Raw genomic sequence first — 24,647 nt, 5'->3', positions numbered from 1 at the left:
TGACACCCTTTTTAACTTGAGTACTGAGAACAAGACAAGTGGGCATCGCTTACACTCTAGGAGAGGTGATTGGCTAAATCTGAAGAAAGGAGTTCTTTACGGTTCGGGCAGTCAGAGTTTGGAACTCACTGCCTGAGAAGGTATTGCTGGCAGATATAATTAACATATTTATGAAGGGGCTGGATAAAATACTAGCACTGAACAACATACAGCGTAACAAACCTATTTTTATGGTTTAGAGTAGGGATGATTTCACATGGACAATATAACAACTCTATACAATCATTTATAATCAAATAAATAAACTCATTCGGAAAGATCAATTCTTTAGCAATCTCTTATTGATCAGGTTGAACTTGATGTACAAAAGTCTATATTCAACCTTATGTAACCACAGTATGTAACTATGTTGCCAGTCACAGACTAGACAAACAAAAACAAATTTAAATAAAAAAAAACCAAGAAAATTAATCAGAATGTTATGGTACCATAGAGAAAGGTATCTTATATTCATTTCTTTTTTCAATGACAGTATTATGTACAGTGAAAAGAAAATGCTGTAATTACATTAACAAAGGAAATTGCAGTAATTACCTAATGAAGTAGTTTTGGTGGTGGTAGTGGTGGTTGATGGTTTATCTAAAAACAACATAATTTAGTCAACACATCATTAGATTTTTAAGAACAGTTTTTCTAAAAACTGTCTAAATCAACACAATACAAATTGCTTCCAGTTACATAGAACAGCATCAAAATTACAATCCATGTGCAATATATCTATAGTTGAGACAGAAACCAATATTTCCAGTTGTTTAATTAATGTTAAAATGTCATTTTGATATTATGTATAATGTTTTCTATACAGAAAATAAAGAGTATTGTTTTACAACATAAAGATTAACTCCAGCCAATACAAATGTGTTTTCTTTTATTTGGGTGACCTACAGTATTATAAAATATAAAGTTCTAACTACCAGTAGTTGTTGTTTCATATGTAGATGTTGTTAAACTAGATGATGATCCTGGAGGGATGATAGTTGTTGAACCAGGTGAAGTTGAACCAGTGGTACTTGTAGGAACTGAAGTAGTTGAACTTCCCATAGTAGAATGATCTGTAGATCCTAAAGAAGTACTTGAGGTACCTAAAAGTGGGATAGTTGTTCAAGAATTGTAATTTAGAAACACATTATTCAAATATTAATTAGTAACAATTGTATGAGTGTAAGGTTTTGGGGATTTGAATGTGGAATATAGTTTATGTGTCATGTAGGAATATATATCCTATATTATGTTGTATATGTGTACTATGTAGGAAAGAGACCAGTTGTGGTGATGTCGGATGTCAGAATACTGATGGCAGCATCTGGAGGAAGGGAATCTGGACAGGGGTCAGTTAAGTATACTTAGCTTTCTCCTATGCCTCCAACCTAACCCTTCCATACAGCCTAAAACTAACTTTCATCACTGCATCTCAACCCTCCCTACTAGTCCCAACCCCTAATTCCAAACCCTACCACCAAACACCTATCCCCAGCCTAATCCTATGCCCCATCATAAGTGCCTAACCCTAGCTAGCCATCCCTGCTGCCTAAACCTAAACCCTCCCCCCACTAGTGTCTATGAATAACCCTCCTCCGGCCTAAAGCTATCACTCCCTGCACACTTTCAGAATTGTAAGCACTATGCAGCAGATATAAGACAATATAAGTAGCTGTCGGACACCCTTTTCAACTTGAGTACTGAGAACAAGAGTAAGTGGGCATCCCCTTATACTCTTGGAGAGGCGATTTGCTACATCTGAAGAAAGGGGTTCTTTAAGGTTCGGGCAGTCAAAGTTTGGAACTCACTGCCTGAGAAGGTATTGCTGGCAGATATAATTAACATATTTATGAAGGGGCTGGATAAATTTCTAGCACTGAACAATATACAGGGTTAAAAACCTATTTTTATTGTTTACAGTAGGGATGATTGAACAAAGCATGGACAATATAACAACTCTATACCATCATTTATAATCAAATAAATAAACTAATTCGGGAAGATCAATTCTTTAGCAAACTCTTATTGATCAGGTTGAACTCGATGTACAAAAGTCTATATTCAACCTTATGTAACTATGTAACTATGTTGCCGGTCACAGACTAGACAAACAAAAACAAATTGAAATTTAAAAAAAACCAAGAAAATTAATCAGAATGTTATGTTACCATAGAGAAGGGTATCTTATATTCATTTAGTTTTTTCCAATGACAGTATTATGTACAGTGAAAAGAAAATGCTGTTATTACATTAAAAAGGAAATTGCCGTAATTACCTAATGAGGAAGTTTTGATGGTGGTAGTGGTGGTTGATGGTTTATCTAAAAACAACAGAATTCAGTCAACACATCTCATTAGATTTTTAAGAACAGTATTTCTAAAAACTGTCTAAATGAACACAATCCAAATTGCTTCCAGTTACATAGAACAGCATCAAAATTACAATCCATGTGCAATATATCTATAGCTGAGACAGAAAACAATATTTCCAGTTGTTTAATTAATGTTAAAATGTCATTTTGATATTATGTATATTGTTTTCTATACAGAAAATAAAAAGTATTGTTTTACAACATAAAGATTAACTCCAGCCATTACAAATGTGTTTTCTTTTATTTGGGTGACCTACAGTATTATAAAATATAAAGTTCTAACTACCAGTAGTTGTTGTTTCATATGTAGATGTTGTTAAACTAGATGATGATCCTGGAGGGGTGATAGTTGTTGAACCAGGTGAAGTTGAACCAGTGGTACTTGTAGGAACTGAAGTAGTTGAACTTCCACTAGTAGAATGATCTGTAGATCCTAAAGAAGTACTTGAGGTACCTAAAAGTGGGATAGTTGTTCAAGAAATGTAATTTAGAAACACATTATTCAAATATTAATTAGTAACAATTGTATGAGTGTAAGGTTTTGGGGATTTGAATGTGGAATATAGTTTATGTGTCATGTAGGAATATATATCCTATATTATGTTGTATATGTGTACTATGTAGGAAAGAGACCAGTTGTGGTGATGTCGGATGTCAGAATACTGATGGCAGCATCTGGAGGAAGGGAATCTGGACAGGGGTCAGTTAAGTATACTTAGCTTTCTCCTATGCCTCCAACCTAACCCTTCCATACAGCCTAAAACTAACTTTCATCACTGCATCTCAACCCTCCCTACTAGTCCCAACCCCTAATTCCAAACCCTACCACCAAACACCTATCCCCAGCCTAATCCTATGCCCCATCATAAGTGCCTAACCCTAGCTAGCCATCCCTGCTGCCTAAACCTAAACCCTCCCCCCACTAGTGTCTAAGAATAACCCTCCTCTGGCCTAAAGCTATTGCTCCCTGCACACTTTCAGAATTGTAAGCACTATACAGCAGATATAAGACAATATAATAAGCTGCCTGACACCCTTTTCAACTTGAGTACTGAGAACAAGACAAGTGGGCATCCCCTTACACTCTAGGAGAGGTGATTGGCTAAATCTGAAGAAAGGAGTTCTTTACGGTTCGGGCAGTCAGAGTTTGGAACTCACTGCCTGAGAAGATATTGCTGGCAGATATAATTAACATATTTATGAAGGGGCTGGATAAATTACTAGCACTGAACAACATACAGCGTAACAAACCTATTTTTATGGTTTAGAGTAGGGATGATTTCACAAAGCATGGACAATATAACAACTCTATACCATCATTTATAATCAAATAAATAAACTCATTCGGGAAGATCAATTCTTTAGCAATCTCTTATTGATCAGGTTGAACTTGATGTACAAAAGTCTATATTCAACCTTATGTAACCACAGTATGTAACTATGTTGCCAGTCACAGACTAGACAAACAAAAACAAATTTAAATAAAAAAAAACCCCAAGAAAATTAATCAGAATGTTATGGTACCATAGAGAAAGGTATCTTATATTCATTTCGTTTTTTTCAATGACAGTATTATGTACAGTGAAAAGAAAATGCTGTAATTACATTAACAAAGGAAATTGCAGTAATTACCTAATGAAGTAGTTTTGGTGGTGGTAGTAGTGGTTGATGGTTTATCTAAAAACAACAGAATTTAGTCAACACATCATTAAATTTTTAAGAACAGTTTTTCTAAAAACTGTCTAAATCAACACAATACAAATTGCTTCCAGTTACATAGAACAGCATCAAAATTACAATCCATGTGCAATATATCTATAGTTGAGACAGAAACCAATATTTCCAGTTGTTTAATTAATGTTAAAATGTCATTTTGATATTATGTATAATGTTTTCTATACAGAAAATAAAAAGTATTGTTTTACAACATAAAGATTAACTCCAGCCAATACAAATGTGTTTTCTTTTATTTGGGTGACCTACAGTATTATAAAATATAAAGTTCTAACTACCAGTAGTTGTTGTTTCATATGTAGATGTTGTTAAACTAGATGATGATCCTGGAGGGATGATAGTTGTTGAACCAGGTGAAGTTGAACCAGTGGTACTTGTAGGAAGTGAAGTAGTTGAACTTCCCATAGTAGAATGATCTGTAGATCCTAAAGAAGTACTTGAGGTACCTAAAAGTGGGATAGTTGTTCAAGAATTGTAATTTAGAAACACATTATTCAAATATTAATTAGTAACAATTGTATGAGTGTAAGGTTTTGGGGATTTGAATGTGGAATATAGTTTATGTGTCATGTAGGAATATATATCCTATATTATGTTGTATATGTGTACTATGTAGGAAAGAGACCAGTTGTGGTGATGTCGGATGTCAGAATACTGATTGCAGCATCTGGAGGAAGGGAATCTGGACAGGGGTCAGTTAAGTATACTTAGCTTTCTCCTATGCCTCCAACCTAACCCTTCCATACAGCCTAAAACTAACTTTCATCACTGCATCTCAACCCTCCCTACTAGTCCCAACCCCTAATTCTAAACCCTACCACCAAACACCTATCCCCAGCCTAATCCTATGCCCCATCATAAGTGCCTAACCCTAGCTAGCCATCCCTGCTGCCTAAACCTAAACCCTCCCCCCACTAGTGTCTAAGAATAACCCTCCTCTGGCCTAAAGCTATTGCTCCCTGCACACTTTCAGAATTGTAAGCACTATACAGCAGATATAAGACAATATAATAAGCTGCCTGACACCCTTTTCAACTTGAGTACTGAGAACAAGACAAGTGGGCATCCCCTTACACTCTAGGAGAGGTGATTGGCTAAATCTGAAGAAAGGAGTTCTTTACGGTTCGGGCAGTCAGAGTTTGGAACTCACTGCCTGAGAAGATATTGCTGGCAGATATAATTAACATATTTATGAAGGGGCTGGATAAATTACTAGCACTGAACAACATACAGCGTAACAAACCTATTTTTATGGTTTAGAGTAGGGATGATTTCACAAAGCATGGACAATATAACAACTCTATACCATCATTTATAATCAAATAAATAAACTCATTCGGGAAGATCAATTCTTTAGCAATCTCTTATTGATCAGGTTGAACTTGATGTACAAAAGTCTATATTCAACCTTATGTAACCACAGTATGTAACTATGTTGCCAGTCACAGACTAGAAAAACAAAAACAAATTTAAATAAAAAAAACCCCAAGAAAATTAATCAGAATGTTATGGTACCATAGAGAAAGGTATCTTATATTCATTTCGTTTTTTTCAATGACAGTATTATGTACAGTGAAAAGAAAATGCTGTAATTACATTAACAAAGGAAATTGCAGTAATTACCTAATGAAGTAGTTTTGGTGGTGGTAGTAGTGGTTGATGGTTTATCTAAAAACAACAGAATTTAGTCAACACATCATTAGATTTTTAAGAACAGTTTTTTTAAAAACTGTCTAAATCAACACAATACAAATTGCTTCCAGTTACATAGAACCGCATCAAAATTACAATCCATGTGCAATATATCTATAGTTGAGACAAAACCAATATTTCCAGTTGTTTAATTAATGTTAAAATGTCATTTTGATATTATGTATAATGTTTTCTATACAGAAAATAAAAAGTATTGTTTTACAACATAAAGATTAACTCCAGCCAATACAAATGTGTTTTCTTTTATTTGGGTGACCTACAGTATTATAAAATATAAAGTTCTAACTACCAGTAGTTGTTGTTTCATATGTAGATGTTGTTAAACTAGATGATGATCCTGGAGGGATGATAGTTGTTGAACCAGGTGAAGTTGAACCAGTGGTACTTGTAGGAACTGAAGTAGTTGAACTTCCCATAGTAGAATGATCTGTAGATCCTAAAGAAGTACTTGAGGTACCTAAAAGTGGGATAGTTGTTCAAGAATTGTAATTTAGAAACACATTATTCAAATATTAATTAGTAACAATTGTATGAGTGTAAGGTTTTGGGGATTTGAATGTGGAATATAGTTTATGTGTCATGTAGGAATATATATCATATATTATGTTGTATATGTGTACTATGTAGGAAAGAGACCAGTTGTGGTGATGTCGGATGTCAGAATACTGATGGCAGCATCTGGAGGAAGGGAATCTGGACAGGGGTCAGTTAAGTATACTTAGCTTTCTCCTATGCCTCCAACCTAACCCTTCCATACAGCCTAAAACTAACTTTCATCACTGCATCTCAACCCTCCCTACTAGTCCCAACCCCTAATTCCAAACCCTACCACCAAACACCTATCCCCAGCCTAATCCTATGCCCCATCATAAGTGCCTAACCCTAGCTAGCCATCCCTGCTGCCTAAACCTAACCCCCCTCCCCCACTAGTGTCTATGAATAACCCTCCTCCGGCCTAAAGCTATCACTCCCTGCACACTTTCAGAATTGTAAGCACTATGCAGCAGATATAAGACAATATAAGTAGCTGTCGGACACCCTTTTCAACTTGAGTACTGAGAACAAGAGTAAGTGGGCATCCCCTTATACTCTTGGAGAGGCAATTTGCTACATCTGAAGAAAGGGGTTCTTTAAGGTTCGGGCAGTCAAAGTTTGGAACTCACTGCCTGAGAAGGTATTGCTGGCAGATATAATTAACATATTTATGAAGGGGCTGGATAAATTTCTAGCACTGAACAATATACAGGGTTAAAAACCTATTTTTATTGTTTACAGTAGGGATGATTGAACAAAGCATGGACAATATAACAACTCTATACCATCATTTATAATCAAATAAATAAACTAATTCGGAAAGATCAATTCTTTAGCAAACTCTTATTGATCAGGTTGAACTCGATGTACAAAAGTCTATATTCAACCTTATGTAACTATGTAACTATGTTGCCGGTCACAGACTAGACAAACAAAAACAAATTGAAATAAAAAAAAAAAACAAGAAAATTAATCAGAATGTTATGTTACCATAGAGAAGGGTATCTTATATTCATTTAGTTTTTTCCAATGACAGTATTATGTACAGTGAAAAGATAATGCTGTTATTACATTAAAAAGGAAATTGCCGTAATTACCTAATGAGGAAGTTTTGGTGGTGGTAGTGGTGGTTGATGGTTTATCTAAAAACAACAGAATTCAGTCAACACATCTCATTAGATTTTTAAGAACAGTATTTCTAAAAACTGTCTAAATGAACACAATCCAAATTGCTTCCAGTTACATAGAACAGCATCAAAATTACAATCCATGTGCAATATATCTATAGTTGAGACAGAAAACAATATTTCCAGTTGTTTAATTAATGTTAAAATGTCATTTTGATATTATGTATATTGTTTTCTATACAGAAAATAAAAAGTATTGTTTTACAACATAAAGATTAACTCCAGCCATTACAAATGTGTTTTCTTTTATTTGGGTGACCTACAGTATTATAAAATATAAAGTTCTAACTACCAGTAGTTGTTGTTTCATATGTAGATGTTGTTAAACTAGATGATGATCCTGGAGGGGTGATAGTTGTTGAACCAAGTGAAGTTGAACCAGTGGTACTTGTAGGAACTGAAGTAGTTGAACTTCCACTAGTAGAATGATCTGTAGATCCTAAAGAAGTACTTGAGGTACCTAAAAGTGGGATAGTTGTTCAAGAAATGTAATTTAGAAACACATTATTCAAATATTAATTAGTAACAATTGTATGAGTGTAAGGTTTTGGGGATTTGAATGTGGAATATAGTTTATGTGTCATGTAGGAATATATATCCTATATTATGTTGTATATGTGTACTATGTAGGAAAAGAGACCAGTTGTGGTGATGTCGGATGTCAGAATACTGATGGCAGCATCTGGAGGAAGGGAATCTGGACAGGGGTCAGTTAAGTATACTTAGCTTTCTCCTATGCCTCCAACCTAACCCTTCCATACAGCCTAAAACTAACTTTCATCACTGCATCTCAACCCTCCCTACTAGTCCCAACCCCTAATTCCAAACCCTACCACCAAACACCTATCCCCAGCCTAATCCTATGCCCCATCATAAGTGCCTAACCCTAGCTAGCCATCCCTGCTGCCTAAACCTAAACCCTCCCCCCACTAGTGTCTAAGAATAACCCTCCTCTGGCCTAAAGCTATTGCTCCCTGCACACTTTCAGAATTGTAAGCACTATACAGCAGATATAAGACAATATAATAAGCTGCCTGACACCCTTTTCAACTTGAGTACTGAGAACAAGACAAGTGGGCATCCCCTTACACTCTAGGAGAGGTGATTGGCTAAATCTGAAGAAAGGAGTTCTTTACGGTTCGGGCAGTCAGAGTTTGGAACTCACTGCCTGAGAAGATATTGCTGGCAGATATAATTAACATATTTATGAAGGGGCTGGATAAATTACTAGCACTGAACAACATACAGCGTAACAAACCTATTTTTATGGTTTAGAGTAGGGATGATTTCACAAAGCATGGACAATATAACAACTCTATACCATCATTTATAATCAAATAAATAAACTCATTCGGGAAGATCAATTCTTTAGCAATCTCTTATTGATCAGGTTGAACTTGATGTACAAAAGTCTATATTCAACCTTATGTAACCACAGTATGTAACTATGTTGCCAGTCACAGACTAGACAAACAAAAACAAATTTGAATTAAAAAAAAACCAAGAAAATTAATCAGAATGTTATGGTACCATAGAGAAAGGTATCTTATATTCATTTCGTTTTTTTCAATGACAGTATTATGTACAGTGAAAAGAAAATGCTGTAATTACATTAACAAAGGAAATTGCAGTAATTACCTAATGAAGTAGTTTTGGTGGTGGTAGTAGTGGTTGATGGTTTATCTAAAAACAACAGAATTTAGTCAACACATCATTAGATTTTTAAGAACAGTTTTTCTAAAAACTGTCTAAATCAACACAATACAAATTGCTTCCAGTTACATAGAACAGCATCAAAATTACAATCCATGTGCAATATATCTATAGTTGAGACAGAAACCAATATTTCCAGTTGTTTAATTAATGTTAAAATGTCATTTTGATATTATGTATAATGTTTTCTATACAGAAAATAAAAAGTATTGTTTTACAACATAAAGATTAACTCCAGCCAATACAAATGTGTTTTCTTTTATTTGGGTGACCTACAGTATTATAAAATATAAAGTTCTAACTACCAGTAGGTGTTGTTTCATATGTAGATGTTGTTAAACTAGATGATGATCCTGGAGGGATGATAGTTGTTGAACCAGGTGAAGTTGAACCAGTGGTACTTGTAGGAACTGAAGTAGTTGAACTTCCCATAGTAGAATGATCTGTAGATCCTAAAGAAGTACTTGAGGTACCTAAAAGTGGGATAGTTGTTCAAGAAATGTAATTTAGAAACACATTATTCAAATATTAATTAGTAACAATTGTATAAGTGTAAGGTTTTGGGGATTTGAATGTGGAATATAGTTTATGTGTCATGTAGGAATATATATCCTATATTATGTTGTATATGTGTACTATGTAGGAAAGAGACCAGTTGTGGTGATGTCGGATGTCAGAATACTGATTGCAGCATCTGGAGGAAGGGAATTTGGACAGGGGTCAGTTAAGTATACTTAGCTTTCTCCTATGCCTCCAACCTAACCCTTCCATACAGCCTAAAACTAACTTTCATCACTGCATCTCAACCCTCCCTACTAGTCCCAACCCCTAATTCCAAACCCTACCACCAAACACCTATCCCCAGCCTAATCCTATGCCCCATCATAAGTGCCTAACCCTAGCTAGCCATCCCTGCTGCCTAAACCTAAACCCTCCCCCCACTAGTGTCTATGAATAACCCTCCTCCGGCCTAAAGCTATCACTCCCTGCACACTTTCAGAATTGTAAGCACTATGCAGCAGATATAAGACAATATAAGTAGCTGTCGGACACCCTTTTCAACTTGAGTACTGAGAACAAGAGTAAGTGGGCAACCCCTTATACTCTTGGAGAGGCGATTTGCTACATCTGAAGAAAGGGGTTCTTTAAGGTTCGGGCAGTCAAAGTTTGGAACTCACTGCCTGAGAAGGTATTGCTGGCAGATATAATTAACATATTTATGAAGGGGCTGGATAAATTTCTAGCACTGAACAATATACAGGGTTAAAAACCTATTTTTATTATTTACAGTAGGGATGATTGAACAAAGCATGGACAATATAACAACTCTATACCATCATTTATAATCAAATAAATAAACTAATTCGGGAAGATCAATTCTTTAGCAAACTCTTATTGATCAGGTTGAACTTGATGTACAAAAGTCTATATTCAACCTTATGTAACTATGTAACTATGTTGCCGGTCACAGACTAGACAAACAAAAACAAATTGAAATTTAAAAAAACCCAAGAAAATTAATCAGAATGTTATGTTACCATAGAGAAGGGTATCTTATATTCATTTAGTTTTTTCCAATGACAGTATTATGTACAGTGAAAAGAAAATGCTGTTATTACATTAAAAAGGAAATTGCCGTAATTACCTAATGAGGAAGTTTTGGTGGTGGTAGTGGTGGTTGATGGTTTATCTAAAAACAACAGAATTCAGTCAACACATCTCATTAGATTTTTAAGAACAGTATTTCTAAAAACTGTCTAAATGAACACAATCCAAATTGCTTCCAGTTACATAGAACAGCATCAAAATTACAATCCATGTGCAATATATCTATAGTTGAGACAGAAAACAATATTTCCAGTTGTTTAATTAATGTTAAAATGTCATTTTGATATTATGTATATTGTTTTCTATACAGAAAATAAAAAGTATTGTTTTACAACATAAAGATTAACTCCAGCCATTACAAATGTGTTTTCTTTTATTTGGGTGACCTACAGTATTATAAAATATAAAGTTCTAACTACCAGTAGTTGTTGTTTCATATGTAGATGTTGTTAAACTAGATGATGATCCTGGAGGGATGATAGTTGTTGAACCAGGTGAAGTTGAACCAGTGGTACTAGTAGGAACTGAAGTAGTTGAACTTTCACTAGTAGAATGATCTGTAGATCCTAAAGAAGTACTTGAGGTACCTAAAAGTGGAATAGTTGTTCAAGAATTGTAATTTAGAAACACATTATTCAAATATTAATTACTAACAATTGTATGAGTGTAAGGTTCTGGGGATTTAAATGTGTAATATATTATATGTGTCATGTAGGAATATATATCTTATGTTACAGTATGTGGGATGCATGTACTATGTAGGAAACAGACCAGTTGTGGGGATGTCGGAAGTCAGAATACTGATGGCAGCATCTGGAGGAAGGGAATCTGGACAAGGGCCAGTTAAGTATACTCAGCTTTCTCCTATGCCTCCAACCTAACCCTTCCATACAGCCTAAAACTAACTTTCACCACTGCAGCTTAACCATCCCTACTAGTGCCAACCCCTAATTTCAAACCCCTACCACGAAAACTCCTGTCCCCAGCCTAATTCTATGCCCGCTCATAAGTGACTAACCCTAGAAACCCCACCCCTGCTGCCTAAACCTAAACCCTCCCCCCACTAGTGTCTAAGAATAACCCTCCTCTGGCCTAAAGCTATTGCTCCCTGCACACTTTCAGAATTGTAAGCACTATACAGCAGATATAAGACAATATAATAAGCTGCCTGATACCCTTTTCAACTTGAGTACTGAGAACAAGACAAGTGGGCATCCCCTTACACTCTAGGAGAGGTGATTGGCTAAATCTGAAGAAAGGAGTTCTTTACGGTTCGGGCAGTCAGAGTTTGGAACTCACTGCCTGAGAAGATATTGCTGGCAGATATAATTAACATATTTATGAAGGGGCTGGATAAATTACTAGCACTGAACAACATACAGCGTAACAAACCTATTTTTATGGTTTAGAGTAGGGATGATTTCACAAAGCATGGACAATATAACAACTCTATACCATCATTTATAATCAAATAAATAAACTCATTCGGGAAGATCAATTCTTTAGCAATCTCTTATTGATCAGGTTGAACTTGATGTACAAAAGTCTATATTCAACCTTATGTTACCACAGTTTGTAACTATGTTGCCAGTCACAGACTAGACAAACAAAAACAAATTTAAAAAAACCCAAGAAAATTAATCAGAATGTTATGTTACCATAGAAAAGGGTATCTTATATTCATTTCGTTTTTTTCTATGACAGTATTATGTACAGTGAAAAGAAAATGCTGTAATTACATTAACAAAGGAAATTGCAGTAATTACCTAATGAAGTAGTTTTGGTGGTGGTAGTGGTGGTTGATGGTTTATCTAAAAACAACAGAACTCAGTCAACACACATCATCAGATTTTTAGGAACAGTATTTCTAAAAACTGTGTAAATGAACACAATACAAATTGCTTCCAGTTACATAGAACAGCATCAAAATTACAATCCATGTGCAATATATCTATAGTTGAGACAGAAAACAATATTTCCAGTTGTGATATTAATGTTAAAATGTAATTTTGATACTATGTATGTTGTTTAATATACATAAAATAAAAAGTATTGTTTTACAAAATAAAGATTAACTCCAACCAATACAAATGTGTTTGCTTTTATTTGGGTGACCTACAGTATAATAAAATATAAAGTTCTAACTACCGGTAGTTGTTGTTTCATATGTAGACGTTGTTAAACTAGATGATGATCCTGGAGGGATGATAGTTGTTGAACCAGGTGTAGTTGAACCAGTAGTAAGTGTAGGAACTGAAGTAGTAGAACTTCCCATAGTAGAATGATCTGTAGATCCTAAAGAAGGACTTGAGGTACCTACAAATGTGATAGTTGTTAAAGAATTGTAATTTCTAAACACACTATTCAAATATTAATTACTAACAATTGTATGAGTGCAAGGTTTTGGGGAATTTAATCTGTAATATATTAAATGTGTCATATATGAATATATATATATCTTATTTTATGTAGGATGCATGTACTATGTTGGGAACAGACCAGTTGTGGGGATGTCGGCAGTCAGAATACTGATGGCAGCATCTGGAGGAAGAGAGTCTGGACAAGAGTCAGTAAAGTATACTTACCTTTCTCCTATGGCTCCAACCTAACCCTCACATACAGCCTAAATTAACCTTCCCCCTGCAGCCTAACCCTCCCTACTAGTGCCAGACCCTACTTTCAAACCCAACTATCAATACCCCTGCCCCCAGCCTAATCCTATAACCGCTCATAAGTGCCAAACTCTAGCAAGCCCACCTCTGCTAACTAAACCTAAGACCTCCCCCACTAGTTCCGAAACCTAACCCTCCTCCCGCCTAAAGCTACTGATCCCAGCACACTTTCAGAATTGTAAACACTATGCAGCAGATATAAGACAATATAAGGAGCTGTCAGACACCCTTTTCAACTTGAGGACTAAGAACAAGACAAGCGGGCATCCCCTTACACTCTAGGAGAGGCAATTTGATAAATCTGAAGAGCGGGATTCTTTACGGTTCGGGCAGTCAAAGTTTGGAACTCACTGCCTGAGGAGGTAGTGCTGGCAGACACAATTAACATATTTGAAGGGGCTGGATATATTTCTAGCAGTGAATAACATACAGGGTTACAATCCAATTGTTATGGTTTAAAGGAGGGTGGAGTACATAAAGCATAGACAATATACTGTACAGTAACAACTTAATACCATAATTTATGATCAAATAAATAATCTCATTCAGGAAGATCAATTATTTAGCAATCTATTATTTATCTGGTTGAACTTGATGGACTAAAGTCTATATTCGACCTTATGTAACTATGTAAATATGTTGCCAGTTACAGTCTAGACAGACAAAAACTTATTGAAAATTTAAAAAACCCAAGAAAATTAATCAGAATGTTATGGTACCATAGAGAAGCATATATTGTATTCATTTAGATCTTTTCAATTATAGTATTATGTACACTGAAATGAAAATGCTGTAAATACATTTAACAAAGGAAATTGCAGTAATTACCTAATGAAGTAGTTTTGGTGGTGGTGGTGGTAGTGGTGGTAGTGGTGGTTGATGTTTTTTCTATAAACAACAGAACTCAGTCAACACATCATTAGATTTTTAAGAACAGTATTTCTAAAAACTGTCTAAATAAACACAATCCACATGCTACTGTAAAAGAAACTCTGGCCCTATAAAGAGGGCATTGCGTAACTACCACATGATGTCATGACATCACACGGACCTGACAAAATTACCTTTGATGAACTTTGATAGAAAAAAAAGTTTGGACAAAGAAAATGTGACACAGGTATTAAGCCTACTTCCAAAAGACCTACTGCCTGATTCAGATTTGTATGTAATGATAAATTCTACGCAACTAAGCATTTATCGGTAAACTGTGCATATGCCAAGGTAATCCAAACATGCCACCGGCAATCAGCAGAAAAAAATATAATGCTATGGCTTGTTTGAGGGAGGATGGGGTCAAACAGTTAGCTAGCTTAGGGCTCCATGAGTTTTAAATCCGCATCTGGATGTATAAAAAGAGCTATTCACTTAAATTAGACCAAAGAAAAAAATTTGAAATACAGATGAAAAACTTACGAATACACAATCCAGGAGTAAGAGAGATATCATCTATAGCAACATCACTGCGATAGGTTTCACCTCTGATACCATCAATAAATATCTGTAAGAACAAAATATAACTGATTGAAAACCATGTTGGCCATGACATCAGTCAGTCAATTTCCAGCTTGTTTATTAATGATCTGTAACATCCAGGCTATTACAGAAACAACATTGATAAATAATAAGTCTGTTGGTTTTGGTTTCTCACAGCCACAGAATAATTTTTGCATATTTATATGACAAATGTAGAGGAATTTCCAGCCTTCTGCTAGCCTAAGAGATATTGTAACAGCACCTCTATTCTAGACACAGACAATATACCAACATCTCTTATATTCTAGTCAAACCTTTGTTTGGTTAAGTGATAAATATTTATTGTTTCTCCTGATTTCAGTCATTGAAAGTCTTTTATATCAAACAGAAATAACTGAAAGATAATTGGATGTTATTGTTGCTATTCATAAAACATTTTACTGCTAAGAGAATTCCATGTGCATTTGGCATAAATCATTATTTACAAGAAAATCGCTTGGTAGAGAAGTCAGATAACAAATAAATAAAATATCACATCACTGACCTGAATAATGTTACTGCTACTCTCTGGCAGGAAGATCTCTGCTAAATGCCACACATCTTCAGCATTGCCCTTATGGGAGTCAGCAATTTCCAATCCATCTTCTGTTAATACATAGACTATCAGCTCCATGTACTTTGCATCTCCATACATGTGGTACCAGAAACGTAAGCAATGGTTTCCAGTGAAACAATTTGCAGGACTCTCCAACCTTGCATTATCTCCTTCATTTGACGATTTACCATCAATGTAGAGGTAGTAACCATCTGGAATATTAATTTTATTGTTAATTCGAGATGTAGAGGATGTTGGAAGTAAAAAAATTACCATGTAATTTAGGATAATTAGTAAAAGCTCATAATGGAATTTTACCTCCTGATGTGTGGTCAGAGGAAGGTCCTGTCAAATCAGATGGTGTTGGGCCTTTCCAGCGTATCCAGTCTATTCTATCAGTTTTTGATTGCTTCCAGTTACATAGACCAGCATCAAAATTACAATCCATGTGACATATATCTATAGTTGAGACAGAAAACAATATTTCCAGTTGTTTAATTAATGTTAAAATGTCATTTTGATACTATTTATATTGTTTTCTATACAGAAAATAAAAAGTATTGTTTTACAACATAAAGATTAACTCCAGCCAATACAAATGTGTTTTCTTTTATTTGGGTGACCTACAGTATTATAAAATATAAAGTTCTAACTACCAGTAGTTGTTGTTTCATATGTAGACGTTGTTAAACTAGCTGATGATCTCGGAGGGATGATAGTTGTTGAACCAGGTGTAGTTGAACCAGTGGTACTTGTAGGAACTGAAGTAGTGGAACTTCCCATAGTAGAATGATCTGTAGATCCTAAAGAAGTACTTGAGGTACCTAAAAGTGGGATAGTTGTTCAAGAATTGTAATTAATAAACTCACTATTCAAATATTAATTAGTAACAATTGTATGAGTGTAAGGTTCTGGGGATTTAAATGTGGAATATATTAGGGAATCTGGACAAGGGCCAGTTAAGTATACTCAGCTTTCTCCTATGCCTCCAACCTAACCCTCCCATACAGCCTAAAACTAACTTTCACCACTAGAGCTTAACCATCCCTACTAGTGTCAACCCCTAATTTCAAACCCCTACCATGAAAACCCCTGTCCCCAGCCTAATCCTATGCCCGCTCATAAGTGCCTAACCCTAGAAACCCCACCCCTGTTGCCTAAACCTAAACCCTCCCCCCACTAGTGTCTAAGAATAACCCTCAACTGGCCTAAAGCTATTGCTCCCTGCACACTTTCAGAATTGTAAGCACTATGCAGCAGATATAAGACAATATAATGAGCTGCCTGACACCCTTTTTAACTTGAGTACTGAGAACAAGACAAGTGGGCATCGCTTACACTCTAGGAGAGGTGATTTGCTAAATCTGAAGAAAGGAGTTCTTTACGGTTCGGGCAGTCAGAGTTTGGAACTCACTGCCTGAGAAGGTATTGCTGGCAGATATAATTAACATATTTATGAAGGGGCTGGATAAATTACTAGCACTGAACAACATACAGCGTAACAAACCTATTTTTATGGTTTAGAGTAGGGATGATTTCACAAAGCATGGACAATATATCAACTCTATACCATCATTTATAACCAAATAAATAAACTCATTCGGGAAGATCAATTCTTTAGCAATCTCTTATTGATCAGGTTGAACTTGATGTACAAAAGTCTATATTCAACCTTATGTAACCACAGTATGTAACTATGTTGCCAGTCACAGACTAGACAAACAAAAAAAAATTTAAATAAAAAAAAAACAAGAAAATTAATCAGAATGTTATGGTACCATAGAGAAGGGTATCTTATATTCATTTCGTTTTTTTCAATGACAGTATTATGTACAGTGAAAAGAAAATGCTGTAATTACATTAACAAAGGAAATTGCAGTAATTACCTAATGAAGTAGTTTTGGTGGTGGTAGTGGTGGTTGATGGTTTATCTAAAAACAACAGAATTTAGTCAATACACATCATTAGATTTTTAAGAACAGTTTTTCTAAAAACTGTCTAAATCAACACAATACAAATTGCTTCCAGTTACATAGAACAGCATCAAAATTACAATCCATGTGCAATATATCTAAAGTTGAGACAGAAACCAATATTTCCAGTTGTTTAATTAATGTTAAAATGTCATTTTGATATTATGTATAATGTTTTCTATACAGAAAATAAAAAGTATTGTTTTACAACATAAAGATTAACTTCAGCCAATACAAATGTGTTTTCTTTTATTTGGGTGACCTACAGTATTATAAAATATAAAGTTCTAACTACCAGTAGTTGTTGTTTCATATGTAGATGTTGTTAAACTAGATGATGATCCTGGAGGGATGATAGTTGTTGAACCAGGTGAAGTTGAACCAGTGGTACTTGTAGGAACTGAAGTAGTGGAACTTCCCATAGTAGAATGATCTGTAGATCCTAAAGAAGTACTTGAGGTACCTAAAAGTGGAATAGTTGTTCAAGAAATGTAATTTAGAAACACATTATTCAAATATTAATTAGTAACAATTGTATGAGTGTAAGGTTTTGGGGATTTGAATGTGGAATATAGTTTATGTGTCATGTAGGAATATATATCCTATATTATGTTGTATATGTGTACTATGTAGGAAAGAGACCAGTTGTGGTGATGTCGGATGTCAGAATACTGATGGCAGCATCTGGAGGAAGGGAATCTGGACAGGGGTCAGTTAAGTATACTTAGCTTTCTCCTATGCCTCCAACCTAACCCTTCCATACAGCCTAAAACTAACTTTCACCACTGCATCTCAACCCTCCATACTAGTGCCAACCCCTAATTCCAAACCCTACCACCAAACACCTATCCCCAGCCTAATCCTATGCCCCATCATAAGTGCCTAACCCTAGCAAGCCATCCCTGCTGCCTAAACCTAAACCCTCCCCCCACTAGTGTCTATGAATAACCCTCCTCCGGCCTAAAGCTATCACTCCCTGCACACTTTCAGAATTCTAAGCACTATGCAGCAGATATAAGACAATATAAGTAGCTGTCGGACACCCTTTTCAACTTGAGTACTGAGAACAAGAGTAAGTGGGCATCCCCTTATACTCTAGGAGAGGCGATTTGCTAAATCTGAAGAAAGGGGTTCTTTAAGGTTCGGGCAGTCAAAGTTTGGAACTCACTGCCTGAGAAGGTATTGCTGGCAGATATAATTAACATATTTATGAGGGGCTGGATAAATTTCTAGCACTGAACAATATACAGGGTTAAAAACCTATTTTTATTGTTTACAGTAGGGATGATTGAACAAAGCATGGACAATATAACAACTCTATACCATCATTTATAATCAAATAAATAAACTAATTCGGGAAGATCAATTCTTTAGCAAACTCTTATTGATCAGGTTGAACTCGATGTACAAAAGTCTATATTCAACCTTATGTAACTATGTAACTATGTTGCCAGTCACAGACTAGACAAAAAAAAACAAATTGAAATTTAAAAAAAACCCAAGAAAATTAATCAGAATGTTATGTTGCCATAGAGAAGGGTATCTTATATTCATTTAGTTTTTTCCAATGACAGTATTATGTACAGTGAAAAGAAAATGCTGTTATTACATTAAAAAGGAAATTGCCGTAATTACCTAATGAGGAAGTTTTGGTGGTGGTAGTGGTGGTTGATGGTTTATCTAAAAACAACAGACTTCAGTCAACACACATCATTAGATTTTTAAGAACAGTATTTCTAAAAACTGTCTAAATGAACACAATCCAAATTGCTTCCAGTGACATAGAACAGCATCAAAATTACAATCCATGTGCAATATATCTATAAATGAGACAGAAAACAATATTTCCAGTTGTGTGATTAATGTTAAAATGTAATTTTGATACTATGTATGGTGTTTTCTATACAGAAATTAAAAAGTCTTGTTTTACAACATAAAGATTAACTACAACCAATACAAATGTGTTTTTTTTGGGGTGACCTACAGTATAATAAAATATAAAGTTCTAACTACCAGTAGTTGTTGTTTCATATGTAGACGTTGTTAAACTAGCTGATGATCTCGGAGGGATGCCAGTTGTTGAACCAGGTGTAGTTGAACCAGTGGTACTTGTAGGAACGGAAGTAGTAGAACTTCCCATAGTAATATGATCTGTAGATCCTAAAGAAGTACTTGAGGTACCTAAAAGTGGGATAGTTGTTCAAGAATTGTAATTTATAAACACACTATTCAAATATTAGTTACAAACAATTGTATGAGTGTAAGGTTCTGGGGATTTAAATGTGGAATATATTATATGTGTCATGTAGGAATATATATCTTATGTTACAGTATGTGGGATGCATGTACTATGTAGGAAACAGACCAGTTGTGGGGATGTCGGAAGTCAGAATACTGATGGCAGCATCTGGAGGAAGGGAATCTGGACAAGTGCCAGTTAAGTATACTCAGCTTTCTCCTATGCCTCCAACCTAACCCTCCCATACAGCCTAAAACTAACTTTCACCACTACAGCTTAACCATCCCTACATGTGCCAACCCCTGATTTCAAACCCCTACCACAAACACCCCTGTCCCCAGCCTAATCCTATGCCCGCTCATAAGTGCCTAACCCTAGAAACCCCACCCCTGTTGCCTAAACCTAAACCCTCCCCCCACTAGTGTCTAAGAATAACCCTCCTCTGGCCTAAAGCTATTGCTCCCTGCACACTTTCAGAATTGTAAGCACTATACAGCAGATATAAGACAATATAATGAGCTGCCTGACACCCTTTTCAACTTGAGTACTGAGAACAAGACAAGTGGGCATCCCCTTACACTCTAGGAGAGGTGATTTGCTAAATCTGAAGAAAGGAGTTCTTTACGGTTCGGGCAGTCAGAGTTTGGAACTCACTGCCTGAGAAGGTATTGCTGGCAGATATAATTAACATATTTATGAAGGGGCTGGATAAATTACTAGCACTGAACAACATACAGCGTAACAAACCTATTTTTATGGTTTAGAGTAGGGATGATTTCACAAAGCATGGACAATATATCAACTCTATACCATCATTTATAAGCAAATAAATAAACTCATTTGGGAAGATCAATTCTTTAGCAATCTCTTATTGATCAGGTTGAACTCGATGTACAAAAGTCTATATTCAACCTTATGTAACCACAGTATGTAACTATGTTGCCAGTCACAGACTAGACAAACAAAAACAAATTTAAATAAAAAAAAAACCAAGAAAATTAATCAGAATGTTATGGTACCATAGAGAAAGGTATCTTATATTCATTTAGTTTTTTTCAATGACAGTATTATGTACAGTGAAAAGAAAATGCTGTAATTACATTAACAAAGGAAATTGCAGTAATTACCTAATGAAGTGGTTTTGGTGGTGGTAGTGGTGGTTGATGGTTTATCTAAAAACAACAGAATTTAGTCAACACACATCATTAGATTTTTAAGAACAGTTTTTCTAAAAACTGTCTAAATCAACACAATACAAATTGCTTCCAGTTACATAGAACAGCATCAAAATTACAATCCATGTGCAATATATCTATAGTTGAGACAGAAAACAATATTTCCAGTTGTTTAATTAATGTTAAAATGTCATTTTGATATTATGTATATTGTTTTCTATACAGAAAATAAAAAGTATTGTTTTACAACATAAAGATTAACTCCAGCCAATACAAATGTGTTTTCTTTTATTTGGGTGACCTACAGTATTATAAAATATAAAGTTCTAACTACCAGTAGTTGTTGTTTCATATGTAGATGTTGTTAAACTAGATGATGATCCTGGAGGGATGATAGTTGTTGAACCAGGTGAAGTTGAACCAGTGGTACTTGTAGGAACTGAAGTAGTTGAACTTCCCATAGTAGAATGATCTGTAGATCCTAAAGAAGTACTTGAGGTACCTAAAAGTGGAATAGTTGTTCAAGAATTGTAATTTAGAAACACATTATTCAAATATTAATTAGTAACAATTGTATGAGTGTAAGGTTTTGGGGATTTGAATGTGGAATATAGTTTATGTGTCATGTAGGAATATATATCCTATATTATGTTGTATATGTGTACTATGTAGGAAAGAGACCAGTTGTGGTGATGTCGGATGTCAGAATACTGATGGCAGCATCTGGAGGAAGGGAATCTGGACAGGGGTCAGTTAAGTATACTTAGCTTTCTCCTATGCCTCCAACCTAACCCTTCCATACAGCCTAAAACTAACTTTCACCACTGCATCTCAACCCTCCCTACTAGTGCCAACCCCTAATTCCAAACCCTACCACCAAACACCTATCCCCAGCCTAATCCTATGCCCCATCATAAGTGCCTAACCCTAGCAAGCCATCCCTGCTGCCTAAACCTAAACCCTCCCCCCACTAGTGTCTATGAATAACCCTCCTCCGGCCTAAAGCTATCACTCCCTGCACACTTTCAGAATTCTAAGCACTATGCAGCAGATATAAGACAATATAAGTAGCTGTCGGACGCCCTTTTCAACTTGAGTACTGAGAACAAGAGTAAGTGGGCATCCCCTTATACTCTAGGAGAGGCGATTTGCTAAATCTGAAGAAAGGGGTTCTTTAAGGTTCGGGCAGTCAAAGTTTGGAACTCACTGCCTGAGAAGGTATTGCTGGCAGATATAATTAACATATTTATGAGGGGCTGGATAAATTTCTAGCACTGAACAATATACAGGGTTAAAAACCTATTTTTATTGTTTACAGTAGGGATGATTGAACAAAGCATGGACAATATAACAACTCTATACCATCATTTATAATCAAATAAATAAACTAATTCGGGAAGATCAATTCTTTAGCAAACTCTTATTGATCAGGTTGAACTCGATGTAGAAAAGTCTATATTCAACCTTATGTAACTATGTAACTATGTTGCCAGTCACAGACTAGACAAACAAAAACAAATTGAAATTTAAAAAAACCCAAGAAAATTAATCAGAATGTTATGGTACCATAGAGAAAGGTATCTTATATTCATTTAGTTTTTTCCAATGACAGTATTATGTACAGTGAAAAGAAAATGCAGTTATTACATTAAAAAGGAAATTGCCGTAATTACCTAATGAGGAAGTTTTGGTGGTGGTAGTGGTGGTTGATGGTTTATCTAAAATCAACAGAATTCAGTCAACACATCTCATTAGATTTTTAAGAACAGTATTTCTAAAAACTGTCTAAATGAACACAATCCAAATTGCTTCCAGTTACATAGAACAGCATCAAAATTACAATCCATGTGCAATATATCTATAGTTGAGACAGTAAACAATATTTCCAGTTGTTTAATTAATGTTAAAATGTCATTTTGATATTATGTATATTGTTTTCTATACAGAAAATAAAAAGTATTGTTTTACAACATAAAGATTAACTCCAGCCATTACAAATGTGTTTTCTTTTATTTGGGTGACCTACAGTATTATAAAATATAAAGTTCTAACTACCGGTAGTTGTTGTTTCATATGTAGACGTTGTTAAACTAGATGATGATCCTGGAGGGATGATAGTTGTTGAACCAGATGAAGTTGAACCAGTGGTACTTGTAGGAACTGAAGTAGTGGAACTTCCCATAGTAGAATGATCTGTAGATCCTAAAGAAGTACTTGAGGTACCTACAAATGTGATAGTTGTTAAAGAATTGTAATTTCTAAACACACTATTCAAATATTAATTACTAACAATTGTATGAGTGCAAGATTTTGGGGAATTGAATCTGGAATATATTAAATGTGTCATATATGAATATATATATCTTATTTTATGTGGGATGCATGTACTATGTTGGGAACAGACCAGTTGTGGGGATGTCGGCAGTCAGAATACTGATGGCAGCATCTGGAGGAAGGGAGTCTGGACAAGAGTCAGTAAAGTATACTTACCTTTCTCCTATGGCTCCAACCTAACCCTCACATACAGCCTAAATTAACCTTCCCCCTGCAGCCTAACCCTCCCTACTAGTGCCAGACCCTACTTTCAAACCCAACTATCAATACCCCTGCCCCCAGCCTAATCCTATAACCGCTCATAAGTGCCAAACTCTAGCAAGCCCACCTCTGCTAACTAAACCTAAGACATCCCCCACTAGTTCCGAAACCTAACCCTCCTCCCGCCTAAAGCTACTGATCCCAGCACACTTTCAGAATTGTAAACACTATGCAGCAGATATAAGACAATATACAGAGCTGTCAGACACCCTTTTCAACTTGAGGACTAAGAACAAGACAAGCGGGCATCCCCTTACACTCTAGGAGAGGCAATTTGATAAATCTGAAGAGAGGGGTTCTTTACGGTTCGGGCAGTCAAAGTTTGGAACTCACTGCCTGAGGAGGTAGTGCTGGCAGACACAATTAACATATTTGAAGGGGCTGGATATATTTCTAGCAGTGAATAACATACAGGGTTACAATCCAATTTTTATGGTTAAAAGGAGGGTTGAGTACATAAAGCATAGACAATATACTGTACAGTAACAACTTAATACCATAATTTATAATCAAATAAATAATCTCATGCAGGAAGATCAATTATTTAGCAATCTATTATTTATCAGGTTGAACTTGATGGACTAAAGTCTATATTCGACCTTATGTAACTATGTAAATATGTTGCCAGTTACAGTCTAGACAGACAAAAACATATTGAAAATTTAAAAAACCCAAGAAAATTAATCAGAATGTTATGGTACCATAGAGAAGCATATATTGTATTCATTTAGATCTTTTCAATTATAGTATTATGTACACTGAAAAGAAAATGCTGTAAATACATTTAACAAAGGAAATTGCAGTAATTACCTAATGAAGTAGTTTTGGTGGTGGTGGTAGTGGTGGTAGTGGTGGTTGATGTTTTTTCTATAAACAACAGAACTCAGTCAACACATCATTAGATTTTTAAGAACAGTATTTCTAAAAACTGTCTAAATAAACACAATCCACATGCTACTGTAAAAGAAACTCTGGCCCTATAAAGAGGGCATTGCGTAACTACCACATGATGTCATGACATCACAC

At 35.3% G+C, this 24,647-nt stretch overlaps 4 protein-coding genes and 1 long non-coding RNA gene across 5 annotated transcripts in view; all 5 read right to left on the bottom strand.

Annotated features, from left to right (window-relative positions):
- Positions 1-5,331, bottom strand: part of LOC146062972 (uncharacterized) — a 55,134-nt gene extending 49,803 nt beyond the window's left edge. The window contains exons 1-4 of the mRNA XM_083174981.1: positions 5,295-5,331; positions 4,423-4,590; positions 2,697-2,864; positions 975-1,142 (exon numbers count right to left, since the gene is read on the bottom strand). Coding sequence (XP_083031107.1) covers positions 975-1,142; positions 2,697-2,864; positions 4,423-4,590; positions 5,295-5,331 — 541 coding nt within the window. The remainder of the gene's footprint in view (positions 1-974; positions 1,143-2,696; positions 2,865-4,422; positions 4,591-5,294) is intronic.
- A 437-nt stretch (positions 5,332-5,768) lies between these two features.
- LOC146064269 (uncharacterized) lies at positions 5,769-7,534 on the bottom strand. The gene is made up of 3 exons (XR_014471781.1): positions 7,489-7,534; positions 6,147-6,314; positions 5,769-5,812 (listed from the first exon to the last, which is right to left on the bottom strand). It is a non-coding gene; the product is annotated as an uncharacterized LOC146064269 (long non-coding RNA).
- A 328-nt stretch (positions 7,535-7,862) lies between these two features.
- On the bottom strand, positions 7,863-10,506 carry LOC146062971 (uncharacterized). The gene is made up of 4 exons (XM_083174980.1): positions 10,470-10,506; positions 9,597-9,764; positions 9,217-9,261; positions 7,863-8,038 (listed from the first exon to the last, which is right to left on the bottom strand). The coding sequence occupies exons 1-4, from the start codon at positions 10,504-10,506 to the stop codon at positions 7,863-7,865; spliced, it is 426 nt and encodes a 141-aa protein (XP_083031106.1).
- Positions 10,507-12,462: 1,956 nt separating this feature from the next.
- LOC146062970 (IgGFc-binding protein-like) overlaps positions 12,463-24,647 on the bottom strand; it is a gene marked incomplete at its 5' end in the record, with an annotated part of 33,311 nt that continues 21,126 nt past the window's right edge. Inside the window, 4 exons of the mRNA XM_083174979.1 lie at positions 12,463-12,497; positions 12,666-12,710; positions 13,048-13,215; positions 24,432-24,488. Coding sequence (XP_083031105.1) covers positions 12,463-12,497; positions 12,666-12,710; positions 13,048-13,215; positions 24,432-24,488 — 305 coding nt within the window. The remainder of the gene's footprint in view (positions 12,498-12,665; positions 12,711-13,047; positions 13,216-24,431; positions 24,489-24,647) is intronic.
- On the bottom strand, positions 14,882-23,991 carry LOC146062422 (uncharacterized). Its single transcript, XM_083174565.1, has 12 exons — positions 23,955-23,991; positions 23,082-23,249; positions 22,700-22,744; positions 21,361-21,528; positions 20,979-21,023; positions 19,626-19,793; positions 19,248-19,292; positions 17,908-18,075; positions 15,958-16,098; positions 15,589-15,851; positions 14,985-15,069; positions 14,882-14,910 (listed from the first exon to the last, which is right to left on the bottom strand). Exons 1-12 carry the CDS (start codon positions 23,989-23,991, stop codon positions 14,882-14,884), a joined length of 1,362 nt encoding a protein of 453 aa, XP_083030691.1.

The sequence above is a fragment of the Crinia signifera genome, chromosome 3, assembly GCF_055691185.1.
Source record: "Crinia signifera chromosome 3, ASM5569118v1, whole genome shotgun sequence".
Lineage (NCBI taxonomy): Eukaryota > Metazoa > Chordata > Amphibia > Anura > Myobatrachidae > Crinia > Crinia signifera.
The sequence above is the reverse complement of the archived record's forward strand: the minus strand, read 5'-3'. Positions and strand labels throughout refer to the sequence as shown.

What these genes read in the sequence shown, in the direction of transcription:
- LOC146062971 (XM_083174980.1), bottom strand. Translation starts at nt 10,506, where the DNA reads ATGTTAATTATATCTGCCAGCAATACCTTCTCAGGCA. An exon ending in ATATGAAACAACACCTACTG is followed by an intron (nt 9,262 to 9,596) that starts GTAGTTAGAACT and finishes TGTTGTTTTTAG; the next exon opens with ATAAACCATCAACCACTACT. An exon ending in CACCAAAACTACTTCATTAG is followed by an intron (nt 8,039 to 9,216) that starts GTAATTACTGCA and finishes TCCCACTTTTAG; the next exon opens with GTACCTCAAGTACTTCTTTA.
- LOC146062422 (XM_083174565.1), bottom strand. Translation starts at nt 23,991, where the DNA reads ATGTTAATTGTGTCTGCCAGCACTACCTCCTCAGGCA. An exon ending in CAGCACTACCTCCTCAGGCA is followed by an intron (nt 23,250 to 23,954) that starts GTGAGTTCCAAA and finishes TCACATTTGTAG; the next exon opens with GTACCTCAAGTACTTCTTTA. An exon ending in TACTCCTGGATTGTGTATTC is followed by an intron (nt 14,911 to 14,984) that starts GTAAGTTTTTCA and finishes TTATACATCCAG; the next exon opens with ATGCGGATTTAAAACTCATG.